Source organism: Juglans regia, chromosome 3, assembly GCF_001411555.2.
Source record: "Juglans regia cultivar Chandler chromosome 3, Walnut 2.0, whole genome shotgun sequence".
In the NCBI taxonomy this organism is placed as follows: Eukaryota; Viridiplantae; Streptophyta; class Magnoliopsida; order Fagales; family Juglandaceae; genus Juglans; species Juglans regia.
The window spans coordinates 13,430,578-13,445,033 of NC_049903.1; the positions used below are offsets into that span (position 1 = coordinate 13,430,578).

Sequence of the window (14,456 nt, forward strand, 5' to 3'; positions counted from 1 at the left end):
GTTCAAATCTGAAACACAATCTATTTTACAAACTTTCATTCTCATGATCAACACTCAATTTGAATCCAAAGTTAAACAAGGACTGATAATGGACTTGAATTCAATATGCCTGAATTCTACAAATCTCATGGAATCATTCACCAAACATCTTTGTCTACACACCCCAACAAAATGGAGTGGTAGAAAGAAAACAACACCACCTCTTAAATGTAGCTAGAACACTCCTTCTGCAAGCCAATCTTCCAACAAAATTTTGAGGTGATGCTGTTTTGACAGCAACTCATTTAATAAATCGAATCCCTTCTCCACTTCTTGAAAACAAATCACCATATGAAGTGCTCTTCTCATCTAAACCTTCATATACCCATCTCAGGGTTTTTGGCTGCCTTTGTTTTGTCTCCACACTCAAAAGGGACAAAACAAAACTTGATCCTAGGTCCAAGAAGTGTGTTTTCATTGGATATCTTGTAGGGATCAAAGGTTACAAGCTGTATGATCTCACCACTCATAACATCTTTGTATCTCGAGAGGTCATCTTCATAGAATCTGAATTTCTCTTTGCAAAAACACCTCTTGAACCTTCCTCCACCCTCAATTCAAATCTCACCTTACCCTCAGCCTTCCCTGATTGCATTCCTTACCCCTCACCCTCTCTTTTAAATAGGAGAGAACCTCAACTCTCTTCTTCCTCATCTCCTGAAAACTCTAATGTCACTACACCTTCATCCACTCATATCTCTTCACCCTCTCTTCTTGAATCAAACAACTCAGACCCTCTTCCTCAATTGTCTCCTGCTTCACCTCCACATTCTCCATCTTTACAACTTAGGAGATCATATAGAATTAAACACCAACCCTCATATTTGCATGACTACCACTGCCAATTAGTCTCCTCTATTTCCAATCCTTCCTTCTCTACATATTCCACTGCCCACCCTTTATAGAAAGCACTCTCCTATTCACGGCTATCTCCATCTCATCACAAATATGTCTTATCTCTTGCTCTCATCTCTGAACCAAAGAACTATGAAGAAGTTGTTGTGCGTGATCAATGGCATAATGCTATCACTGAAGAACTTGTTGCCCTTGAAAATAATGGAACTTGGTCAATAACTCATCTCCCTGTTGGCAAGAAAGTAATAGGCTGCAAGTATGTATTCAAAGTGAAATTAAGATCAAATGGCACTGTGGATAAACACAAGGCAAGACTAGTGGCTAAAGGGTATACTCAACGTGAGGACTTCGATTAACAAGAAACTTTCAGTCCTGTAGCAAAGATGTCAACTGTCAGGTTATTCCTTGCCCTTGCTTCAATTCATAACTGGCATTTAGAACAATTTGATGTTCATAATGCCTTTCTACATGGTGATCTTGATAAGGAGATCTACATGGAGTTGCCACCTGGATTTCAGCTTAAGGGGGAGTCTCAACTTGAAAGAAAGAAGCTGGTATGTAAGCTTCACAAGTCCTTATATGGCTTGAAACAAGCATCAAGGCAATGGAATGAGAAATTCACTGCCTCACTTGTTGCCTCTGGTTTTTGCCAATCAAAATCAGATTATTCATTATTTTCTAGAAGTAATAAGGATGGTTTTGTTGCCCTTTTGGTGTATGTTGATGATATCATCTTAGGCAGTAGTAGTTTAACTACAATTGACTCTGTGAAGGCTTATATCCATGATCAATTTAAACTTCAAGACTTGGGAATGCCTAAATACTTTTTGGGATTAGTAGTTGCAAGATCAAATAATGGAATTCACATTTGCCAAAGGAAATATACTTTGGAGATCATTAAAAATGCTGGGTTGCTTGGGAGTAAAGTGGTGACCACTCCAATGGTACCAAATCACAAACTAACACACTCCTTTGGTGAGTGCCTCTCAGATGTCACTAGCTATCGCAGATTGATAGGAAAACTTATCTATTTAAACACCACAAAGCCTGATATTACTTATTCTATTGGTATTCTTAGCCAATTCATGGATAAGCCCACTCACACTCATCTCCTCATGGCTCATAGGATACTTAAGTATCTTAAAGACTCAGTTGGTCAAGGGATCTTCTTCTATTCAAAATCCTCTTTGCATCTTAAAGAATACAGTGACTCGGATTGGGCAGGCTACCCTGAAACCAAAAGATCTATAACTGGCTTTTGCATATTCATTGGTGACTCTTTGATTAGTTGGAAATCAAAGAAACAAGTGGTGGTGTCAAGGTCATCTGCTAAGGCAGAATATAGGACAATGGTACACACAAGCTGTGAAATCATTTGGCTAAAAGGTCTCTTGGAAGATTTCAACATTAAACATCTACAACATGCCTTATTGTGTTGTGATAGCCAATCCACAATACACCTCACCAAGAATCCCATATTCCATGAGAAAACAAAACATGTAGAATTGGACTGTCATTTTGTTCAAGAAAAGGTGCTGGCAGGTGTTATTAAACTAGTGCATGTGTCTTCAAAATTTCAACTAGCAGACATACTTACTAAGGCCCTAACAACACCACCTTTCTACTTGTTATTGTCCAAGATGGGCATCCTTAACATATATGCTCATCTTGCGGGGGAGTCTCAAGAATTGCACACCAAAGGATCGAGCATTGATTCCCCTGAAGTAGAGGACACTGGAACACTAATGAAATACACTGGCTACTCAGCAACAGAGGTCACCACCCACGATTACTCCTGCACCTAGCCACAGGCAATGAAGTCTGACACTCTAGGACTGATATGGTGGCTGCCGACAGTGACTCACACGTACCGTGTAGCAGAGTTGGTTATTCTGTATTTTTGTAATTCTATAGCAAACTTGTATTGTTTTATTATTTCCAGCCATAGTGGCTGCAAGTAGCTGTGTATATGTATATATATATCAACAATGTAAAGAGCTAGAATAGGATGAACAATTTAAGAATGAGAATCCATTTTTCTTCTTCTTATATTCTTTCACTCAATCCTCTGGTTAGTTAATTCTTAATAGTGCTGATGTAGCTTATGGAAGTAAGGATTTTGACTTGAAAATAATATATGCAATAGATATTAGATTGTTGATCCGTGTGCCTAGCAAATGCAATAGGATGTGCATCTGGACCAAATTATTTTTTGGTTCAGTTCGGTTCGGAACCTGAAAATTCAGGTGAATCCAGGCAGTTATTCATCCGGATTGGACCTAGACGGTAGAAATTATTCTACCCGCCCAGATCTAATTTTTAATCCGGTTAATCCGTAATCAGGTCTTTTGGTGCTGTGATTATTGACATTCTTACGGGTAACATTTTCCAATAGTGTTAGGTCAAGTTCAGGACAACAACAATAAATATACCGATCCGGTTATGTCCAAGTAGATAATCGCCCTGTTTTCAAAACTTGGATACAAATCCAGTTATGTCCGGGTATCCGGATCTACACCCTTAAAACGCATGTATATGTCACCTATTTTGTGTTTAGTTTGGTTTTTTGTTTAACTTTTTAAGGAGCTCTTTGAGTAATAATAGCCCAAGTCCTGTCTAAGAATGCCTTATAAACAAGGTATGCAGCAAACAGGAGCCAATTTGTTAGAGGCCAACTTCTATTTAGAAACTTCTATTTAGAAGTTATCTCATGAAATAGTTACCAATAAGTGTTGAACAAAATTTTAGCTCAGCGAGTTTGAACAAAATCTTGGCTCAGTGAGTTGGTTTTAAAGATGTTGGAAAAATTCTTTTCTTGTCGGCATTTACCTACACAATTCACCTTTCAGTTCGGCATTTACCTACACAATTCACCTTTCAGTACCCCTGCATACGAGTGACCTAATTTCTTCAGATCAGCATTTTTAAAATGATGAAAATACTCCCACTAAAACTAGCCTGTGAATGTCCTTAATTTTTGTCTAGAATTGTCAGTTTGCCCCCACAGTATGTGCCAAAATGACTGGTGTTGAAGGACAAAGCTTCGGAGGCATAGCATGAGCAACCAGATCAAATACATTAAATATTAGTCATGTCGAGCGACCATTCTTACAAATTAATACGTTTTCAGCTTCATGTTATAGAATTTTATACATCATATATTTGATTGTTGCTAAACCAGAATTTTGCATCACCTGTGAGGCAATGTTATGGCTATCTTACTGTTACTCTCTGTCAAGATTGGCTTGATCGTGTAGCGGATGAGTCAATCCATGTTACATCCGTTGAATGAACATGACTCTGAACATCACTTGAGCTCCGTCCTAGGATTTGATCAAACTGGTCTCTTAAAGCCTTAAATCTCGACTCATCTCCATAAATACTTGGATCCATAATCAACTCATGAACAGCAGTTCGGCCTTCAAGCATGCTCACTACTGCAGACATGGTGGGCCGAAGCGCTGGTGATGGATTAGTACATAATAGAGCAACTTTAACCATTCTTGCTGCCTCTTCCTTACTGAAGTTAGACCCCAATCTTGGATCCACCAACTCCAACAAATTCCCTTTTTGTTGTAAAACAAGGGCCTGTATAGGGAAAGAGAGGAAGTGGGAGAAAGAAATAAATTAGAATTACAAAGGAAAAATCATTAACTGAGTTTAGTCTGACGTATGAATGTTGAGCATTATGGGACACAACCTAAAGATGAGTCAAGAACTTGTAATCAAATTTGTTCAGATTCTTGGCTTTCATTTCTGCCAATATCAACTGATTTCAATCATTTCATATTCTATTATTACCTAGGGCTACTCTCTACCCACCAAGTTGACCTCAATGAAGATAATGTAGCGCGCAAATCGAAACTTTGATGAAGATCTATGCATAGATTAATATAATGAAAAATCCAAATAGAGAAATTCTAAAATGAGTGATTGGTTCTTAAAACTGTGCTTGTAGTTTCATTCATCAGAAAAACAGGATGCGATCTATCTTACCCAATCAAGAAGACACACAAAATCATCTGTTGGACGGAATTTCATGTTGTTCTTTCCAGCAACAATTTCCAATGCAACAATCCCAAAACTATATACATCTGCTTTATAGGTTAAATACCCCCATAATGCATATTCTGGCGCCATGTATCCTCTGCAAAGAAAATCATTATGTTCGCAAGTTGGTAATTGATCTAATCATGCACCATTAGCCATACATAAACGTAAAACATATATTCTTTTGTTGCATTCTGCAGTTACTATTTTATGAAAAGTCTGAGCAGTTATGTCATTGCACATAGAATTGGGGAAAAATAAACATGCACAGATTATTTCCAACCGTATCATTTTGGAATACTTTTTAAAGCAGAAATACCAAATGAGAGTGCATTTGGGTTGCATATGCAGAAGCTGATGTGAACAATTTCCTACTTATACTTCATCCAGGACCTTTTCCATGGTATTGGGCCAAATTGAACCTATTTAAAGGGACTTCAATTGCTGTCTTCTATTGTTTACTTCTATGGAAGAAACTTGCCTTTAGAGAAATTATGATCCATCTTTTTCAAAAAAGATGAGAAGAATAATTTGGGCAGAAAGAGAAAAGAAAGTAGCTTACATAGTTCCTGCGACTCGGGTGCTAATGTGGGTGTTTTCCTCTTCATCAAGCTTGGCCAATCCGAAGTCAGAGATCTTAGGGTTAAGGTCCCTATCAAGAAGTACATTGGTAGTTTTGATGTCCCTATGAACAATTTTCAGTGGCGATTCCTCATGCAAGAAAGCCAGACCTCTTGCTATGCCGACACATATTTTTTGTCTTGTATGCCAGTCCAATTTCACTGGGCCTTCCTCTGGACCTGCAATTGATGTAGATGGCTCTGTCAATGATATCAGACATTTTTAGTTTCAACCTATGTGATTTAAGACATTTGATTCCCCGTCTTTCTGAAACCAATACAATTTTCTTGCCAAAGATGAAAAAATATGCTTACCAAACAAAGGATGTGCAAGGCTATTGTTTTCCATGTATTCATATACCAACAACAGTTGATTCCGTTCAATGCAGCATCCATACAGTCTAACGACATTTGGATGCTGTAAACCAGAAATCATGCCTATCTCATTCACGAATTCTCGATTTCCTTGCTTTGATTTAGAAGATAGTTGCTTCACAGCAATTGTGGTACCCTCCAATAGCGTTCCCTGTTGACAGTATACTTTGCATTATAATTTTTGTATAATTTCTATCTGAAAATTTCATGGACCAGGTGAAATGTGAAAGGGGGAAAAAGAAAAAAGATATTAAATGCAGTGATCCAAAGATATAAGACAATGATAGGATTTAGACTACCCTGTATACAGCTCCAAAGCCACCTTCCCCAAGCTTGTTTGCAGCATCAAAATTGTTAGTGGCAGCTTTTATTTGCCTGAAGGTAAAAAAACCAGTTTGCAGATCTAATCCTTGTAGATCTGTAAAAGAAACAAGGTTAAGATGCTGGACTCTATCTTAAAGCATTTATAAAACATACATCTCAACTAAACTACCATGTTCCCGTGATGTCCTGCCTCCTAAATAGCCTTTCCACCGAAGAATTCCTAAAATTGTGAAAACCAGGGTTGACACCAAAAGTACAGTTCCAAGTGCAAGAAATATCTTCCTTTTCCTATCATCAGGAGGATGGAAATCTGCAAAATAAATAAAAAGAAAAGAAACAAAGAAAGTAGCTATTGACAGTGATTGTAGCAGTGCACTTGCATATATGGGTAAATCTAGTGTAAAAGAGGATACTTTTCAATGGTTCAAGACAAAGTAATTAATGTCAAAGAACAGAAAATATGAATAAGAAGAAATTTTGATAAGCCTTTCAGTAAACAGCACATCAACCTTCTTTCAAGTATTGTATTTTGCATCAAGTAGTTATTGGGACTGCTTCAGCACCCACTAAAGTTATGCATCCATTATTTTATGTCTCACCATGTTAAAAGAAATTACTTACCAGAGTCTATGGTGATAGCTGATATAAGCGGACCATATGTTCCTCTCCTTGGGACGTCTTGGGTCCCTTTTCCAGCCCAATAAAAGCGGATCTCCAAAGTTTTATTTGTAACAACTGCGGTAAAATTCCTAATGACCGGTTTGTCAACTCCTCCTGCTTCTTTTTCAATATCAAAATCCTTCAGGACCAGTTTATCCTGCAGCAAAGAACCTCAGTTAATTTATCTTCTATATTGACATAGAAGACAAAATAAGCTGGTTGGCAAGCAGTACCTGGATATAAACATCAAAAATCCGTCTCCCAACACTGTAAAAGGATCTGTTGTTTCTCAGGATTATCTCCGCAAAGTGAAGTTTCACAGTATAGTTTCCCTTTGCCAAGCAGCGTGCATAATATGTGAGAGAAAGTGGAGAGAGACGTGCATTCTTGTACAATTCAAAATCGTTCATTCTGAGCATGGATACATTTTCTGCAATATAGTCCTTTGAACTTGTATCAACATTCAAGAAATCTCCAGTGCTACTAAAGCCCCAAGTATCATCGTTCATGAGAACAAGTTTTGCCGCACCTCCCGGGTCTAAATCCGCTTCATACTTGATTCTACCAATGGATGTTACATTTCCACCACAATTTATATGTAACGAGTATTGATCTAGAGAGAGGGACATTTAGAAGGTAATCAGATTCAAAAGAACCTAATAGAAAGCATATTCAATTATTTTATCCAGAAAAGATTGACCAAGTTCTTTTCCTTTCAGAAATAAGCAATACTGAAGAGGAAGGCCTAATATATTGAAGCATCTAATTCTATTTTGGTTCTGACAGATATATACCTTTTGAGCATGGATTGTTCCTCAGACACTCCGTAAGTATTCTAGAAAAGAACGTAGCATACGAAAAAAGAATCAGGATATTTATGACTAAAATTGAAATGAAAAAAAATATATATATAGTGAGCACTCCTTTCTTTCTAAACGTTCAATAACTTGGAAGCTTACGATTTATCCAGTCCATAAAAGCTTCTGAACAAATTTCTGTTGGATTATCAACAAGTTAATTTCCATGATAAAATACATAATAAATGAAAAAAACTATATGCAGCAATGCTCAACTAGGTTCAAGGGGGAAAAGCTTTCTTACATATTGACTGGACAAGTATTCGGAGCAGAGCTTGCAGAAAAATTGTTGTATGAAACATCTATTTGGCTGCCCACAAACACAAACCCTTTTAATCATTGAAATCCCCCCTCCAGAAGATGTATATGCGTGTGCGCATGTATGTATTCAAGTTTTTGATTTTTAATACTAATACCAAACTAATTTGGAAAGATATTGTGTAGAAGATTGTTTCAGAATTCAGAGAGCCGTATATAAACTTATGACCTAAACTAACCAATCGGGACCAATCGGTAGTAACAACTTTGTAGGCCTTCTTCCCATAATTACATGTAGACTAAAACCGAATTGTGAATAGACACCAATGGTATAATAGCATATGATCTTACCAGATACAAAAACTGAAAAATTGAACAATAAAGAAGAAAACCCTGTTTGTAGGTGGCACCACCACATGGAGCAAGATACAAATGAGGCTGCCAGCAAAATGGAATTATTTCACCCATTTCACAGGCATGTTCTCCAGAAATAACACCAAAGGAGGTCAGATGATGAACCCCCATCCAAAGTAGGATTTCAAGTATATGAATTTATTATTGGCACTGTCTTTTGAATTATTTTAAACTTAAACTAGCAAATTTATGGTCGTTTAATGTAGAAATTGATGATTTGTCTCAAAAGCTAGCTCCTCATTCGCAAATTCTATATGTTATATATAACTTAAAAGGAATATGCTTCTGAGTGCCAAATATCAAAATACAAAAATGGATCAAAATATCATGCAAACTTTATACAGAAGTTCAGACAGAAAACATACTAGCGGTAATCTCTTCCCTTGATCCATTCTGGAATAGGCCCATTGAGCAAGTTAGCTGTCAGATATCTATCCAATGATCAAGAAAATCACAATTTAGTTAGAAACATTCGTGTTGTTCTTAGTTCAAACTATGTACAAAAAAGAACATTTTGAACTCTAATCTTTTATGACTGATTATACATGTATGAACATTTCAGACGTGTGATTTGGTATCATAATGCTCCATTCCAAGAGCATGAATGTTAAAACTTTTGTCTCATCTCTTCCGTAAGCTACAGTCTTAAGGGTGATGATTCTGTGAATATGAGCTAGTTGTGTTCTTTTAATTGTATAGTTATTAGTACATAGACAAGCTGCTGCATTAATTTTTTTTTAACAAACTTGCAAATAGTCACAGTACTTGAATGGATTAAAAATTAAACTGGTACCAAAGCCTAAAGCTATTAGCTAGGGTTCATCATGATGAACCAGAAAAAAAAAATAAGACCAAAAAGATTTAATCATTTTGGGAAATAAGACAATTTCATATTTCAAGCTTAACAACATGCGGAAAAGACCCTGAGTCATCATTTTTTGTAAGTTAGTGACCCTCATGAATTAGATTGCATACATGGTGTCCAATTTCGTTAGACCTCCAAAATCTGGAATGTTTCCTTCCAATCTGTTGAAACTGAGATCTCTGCCAAAAGGGTGGAATTCGATGTTATAAGAACACAAAATTATTAAATAACTGTTCAAGTGAACATGGAGAGCAATGCATGTTCAATAAATGAGATGAAGATTTAAAATTTAGAGAGAAAAATAAAGCAATTAAAGATAAAGAAAATTGATAAATCTGGATTGAGTAGGCTTCTTTGACAGATGGCTTCTAGATTTTGAAGTGCCAGGGTATTCTCCTTTCTTACATCCATGTATAGTACATAATTATTATCATCAGTAGAAATTAATATACAGTATATTGATACCATAGGGCTATACAAATATGGGTACAACAGATTGATAGAGATGTCGATAAAATGTTCGCCTACTTAAATCTCTGGAGATGTAACTATATATCATAGTTTCTTTTCAGGATCCACGAATGCCTAGTATGGATCGGATGAGAAAATAGTTGCATGGATTAATCCAAGTGCACACAAATGTTACTTTTAGCTATAGCAACAGTTGAATGGGCTGAAACAGCTTGAATTCTTTCATTCACTCGCTCTCCAAAAAAACATTCATGTGATATGCCTAACATAAATTCTGGATCTGCTTGTCACTTTCATGTATCATGTAGTTATGCAGTAAAACACTCTTAGTCATCAAACACAACTAGGAGAATGTAATCAGCTTCATGTAATACCAAACTACAGCGATGGACAGGTGTACAAAAACCAGGCAATTTATTTTCATATAGTCTATTGGCTTACTTGGCATTAAAAGGTCTCTAATTTCTACAAATTTCTAATATTAGCATTTAGTAACTTATCAAATTGCAAGAAGCTTCACCGGTGGGATTATATCTACACGTTTCAACATAAAAATCATTCTAAATGTCTTCATATCCATTCACTTCACTAAAAATTATAGAGAATAATGAACCAAAGAATTACAATTTATTCAGGTGTGTCATATTTGATATATATGGAGGGATTTTTCCAGAGATATTACAGCTCCTCAACATCCTGAACCAGAAACCAAACAAGATGTAAGTAAAACTGCTAAAAACTGTGCATTATTGTAATTGCATGGTTCTTTTCCAAATAAAAACACCTTACAAGTGTTTCATTCCTCCCATGTTCTGTAATGGTGGAAAAAGTGAACCCTCTCCACGTAAGTCACTAATTCTTCTGCACAAAATTGCATCATCCACAACTGTTATTGTCTTAAGCAATAGAATTTGCTGATATAAAAATCAAAAGAATGTATGATTTTTAGAACTCAACAACCATCATACTTAGAAGGAATAACTCACAGCTCGGTCAAATTACTCAAGACTGAAAGGCTAGAAGGAATGGGCCCCTCAATACCACTAGCTTGGATCTCTCTGTAAGAACACAATTTGGGATCGATTTAGATTTCACCTGGTGTTTTTCAGTAAAAGAGATTTACAATGTATTGTAGGAAAAATCACATACAATGCCTGAAGTTGTTTCCAGCTTCCAAAGAACTCAGGCATTCTTCCGGCAAAGTTGTTACTGCTAATCCTCCTATATATGGGTCAAATGAAACAAAAACCCAAACGTTATCAAAGAAAAATCAGAAGATACTGCTTGTAAACAGATGGAGAAGTTTACAACCACTTACAGATTTTTCAATTTGGTCAGATTTGTGAGAGTGGTGGGCAACTCTCCAGTGAGATTGTTGGCATTAAGAGTGCTGCATCCACCAGATTGAAATTTAAGACTGATTCAACTAATTCTACTTTTAGATTATTCAATAAATCATAAAAAAAAAATCAAAATGATTAAACAAATGTCATATGGAAAAAGACAAGGAAGGAAAGAAACGCTGACAGAGTCTCCAAGTCAACCAAGTTCCCAAGCTCTGGGGGAATAGGTCCAGAAAACAGGTTGCTTTCTATGCTCCTGAAAAGTAGTCCTTTCAAATTACAGAAGTGATAAACCAATTGAAACTTTTCAATAGTTTAACAAAGTGATCCAGAGCTTACAGGGTTTGAAGAGTAGTGATGTTTCCCAAGTAGTCAATACGTCCTGATAAGTTGTTGGCACTGATGGACCTGCACTTGATTCATTCCATTAGTTCAGTAATTAGCTTTTACAGACTAACCTTGGATGTGAAAGTTCAGTAAGTTGTTTACAGAAATTCCAGCTTTGTGTAAGCCCATTCTCTTGGTATTGTGCCACTAAGGTAGTTCCTATTGAGATCACTATAACCAAAAGAAAAAATGTGGTGTTAGTATAGATGTTTCAGGACTGATTTTATGGTGTAATAACAAGAAAAATACATAATTGGAAAATCTTCATACATTTGCTTAAGGTAGGGTAGCTTCACCACTGCAGGTGGAAGTGTACCATCAAGATCCTGCGCTTTAAAAAATCTGCAAGTAAAGAAGGAAAAAAAGGATAGATTACAAAGTTCACAGATTAAATAGGATGACTAAAAAAAAAGGAAAGAAAAAGAAAAAGAAAAGAGGAAAAAACTTTACCAAGATAAAGTGAGAGCTCTCCACTACTAAACCAATTTTCACATCATATAATAAATTTACTGCATTTACTTGCTATTAAGCATCTTAAGAAAGTTCAATAAGGATAGAGTTTGCAATTTATGGGAGCAAAGGGAGCGTACATTTGAACCACGTGGCATACACCATCAGGGTAGGAACAATTGCAGTTGACAGTATTGTTGTACGGAGCCCCAACTGAATTTGGTGTTCTCCAGCTTGCGGCATTGCAATGATTTACGCTGCGATTCCAGTCTTTCTTCCCCAGTTGTGCAGCTATCTCTTGAAGGGCGTCCACTGCAGACATCAAACACATCATCCCTACCAAGTTCTAAAAAGAGAACGAAAAGGGAGAAGACCAGGAAAACAAAAGGAAAAACACGCATCAAATGGCCTAAATAATTGATAAGACAATTGATAAGCATGCTACTTGTTGGATGGAAATTCTTATAGTGCTGCGAAACAAAAGTTAGTCGGTCTAATCTTTGTATTCCTAGATTCAAATTGGGCTCCAGTTAGGAGGATATCTAGACGTTCTTCACTCTCAGAGGCTGTCATGGGAAGCCTGTGTAAAAGGCGTAATTAATGAAGGGACAAAGTTCATGTCCTGTGTCAGGAATAATATCCGAAGTGAATGGTCTGTTCGTCTTAATTCTCACAAGCACAAAACTGGTAATGAAAAAAAAAAAACTTTTCCCCATATAACTGGCACATACAAGGACCTCGTCACTAAATATATTCCGAAAATAGTTTATGATGCAGCAATCCCGCTAAATGCTAAAGTCGTAAAGAATCGGAGAGTGGGGCTGGCGTCTTGCTTGATCTAAGGAGCTGCTAAAATTGCAATATAACTTGTTAACAAATGCTACCACCAGCAATGACTTTGATGATCAGGAGCTTGAATTAACTCAAAAGATGGGAAGTTATGCTTAACTGCTGCATGGGATGCCAAGGAAGAAGATTCACATATAAGGTTGGGAGATCTGATCTAATTTAGGTTCTTAAAGCAAAACTCAAGCATAGTCAAAAGGCTTTGTGAGTTCTGGAGTTTTCCCCAGCAACTTTTGGGTTATTACAAATTTCTGAATCATTGCTACATGGTTTTTTTTTTATGAGTTTTAAGACCTTGTTACTCTGTTTCTGCAACCGGTCATAGCTGTTTGAGGTAATAATTAGCTATTTCTACTTTTCTCTGTGTTCTGTTGCTTTCTGGCTAATTACAAAGAAACATACTGAGCTCTAAGGCAACTCAGTTTTGCCACTATCATACGAAATGCAGCCGAAGCTTCTCAATCCACCGAATTCTATTTCTATTAACTTAAGCTTTACCCAAAACAAAATCATACGAATATAATATATATATATATATATATATATAAGCAAGAAAAACCTTCATCGTCAGGAAGACGCCCTGCTTGTGCTCCGACTTTCTTTGCTCCCATGCACATGAGTACCATAAGCATAAGAAAACTTAGGCTGGTGTTTGGAATCCGAGTCTGGCTTGCCATGATCTTCTCCTCAAATGATCAAACTTTGGTTAAAGCAGACGTATTCATCAGAGGTTTCTACTTTCAAAGCTTGAGCCTTTAAACCAATGACAATGTGGGCTCCACCAACATTAACGGAAATTGACAAGCCAAACACAGAACCACTGTATCTCTTAAATCGCCTATAATTAGATACTTGTACGGGTTGACTGGTGAGTGAGATTTTTTAAGATTATCTGGAAGATGTTGGTACTTTTTTAAAGCCTCATGACTCATGACCCATAGGTTATTAATAATTATGCCCGCCCTATCTGACCATGGAAACTTCATTGAGTGATGTGCTTTTAATGTTGGCGTCTTCCACCTTATCTTTGCTTCCTACCTCCCAAGTGCGCGGTACTATTTTATAAATAATTTATTATTATTTTATTAATATTCATAAATTATTAAAAATAAATAATCTGAAATACTCTTAACAATCATTTCACACCGTGGTTTGTAAGCAGGAAAAAATATATATATAATTTCTTATTAAAATATGAGAGCTTTGAATATTAAAAGAATTATAAATATAAAACTAAATATCATAATATTTATTATTACTGGTATGATATATTTTTGTAGAGATATTAAAAGAAAAGAATGTTGTGTCCGTCTTTGCCATCTTGATCCAGGATAAAGTAGTGGCGTAAGCGATGGAAATTCATTGCAAGGTTGGATTCGTCCTTTGTTTGGTATGCGTATGATCTTGATCTGTCGACACATGCAGGCATGTATGTAATTCTCAGTGTCGGCACGACAAGAAAGGACGAATAATGGGGAGCTCAGCAGACTCTTCTAGTGGGATCGCTGATTGAAGAAGAAAATAATAACAATTATTAAATTACGTCGCTGATTGAAGAAGAAAATAATAACAATTATTAAATTACGTCCAACACTTGAAAACAAGCTAAGAGGTACATGCATGCATGCATGGCCCCATTCTT

General features: G+C 36.4%; 1 protein-coding gene across 2 annotated transcripts; it reads right to left on the bottom strand.

Moving 5' to 3' along the window:
* Positions 1 to 3,902: 3,902 nt before the first annotated feature.
* On the bottom strand, positions 3,903 to 13,573 carry LOC108998070 (probable LRR receptor-like serine/threonine-protein kinase At1g07650). Of its 2 annotated transcripts, none has more exons than XM_035688098.1 (24): positions 13,374 to 13,573; positions 12,109 to 12,280; positions 11,789 to 11,860; positions 11,621 to 11,689; positions 11,471 to 11,539; positions 11,316 to 11,387; positions 11,107 to 11,178; positions 10,938 to 11,009; positions 10,775 to 10,846; positions 10,578 to 10,646; positions 10,413 to 10,484; positions 9,428 to 9,496; positions 8,818 to 8,883; positions 8,025 to 8,090; positions 7,883 to 7,918; positions 7,718 to 7,758; positions 7,157 to 7,536; positions 6,885 to 7,080; positions 6,433 to 6,573; positions 6,239 to 6,357; positions 5,880 to 6,090; positions 5,507 to 5,744; positions 4,891 to 5,041; positions 3,903 to 4,482 (listed from the first exon to the last, which is right to left on the bottom strand). In XM_035688098.1, exons 1-24 carry the CDS (start codon positions 13,489 to 13,491, stop codon positions 4,129 to 4,131), a joined length of 2,997 nt encoding a protein of 998 aa, XP_035543991.1. In that variant the 5' UTR covers positions 13,492 to 13,573; the 3' UTR covers positions 3,903 to 4,128. The 2 variants fall into 2 exon arrangements, with proteins under 2 accessions (XP_035543991.1, XP_018830064.2); XM_018974519.2 differs by having other exon boundaries at positions 3,904 to 4,482; positions 10,578 to 10,649; positions 13,374 to 13,572.
* Between the last annotated feature and the right edge of the window lie 883 nt (positions 13,574 to 14,456).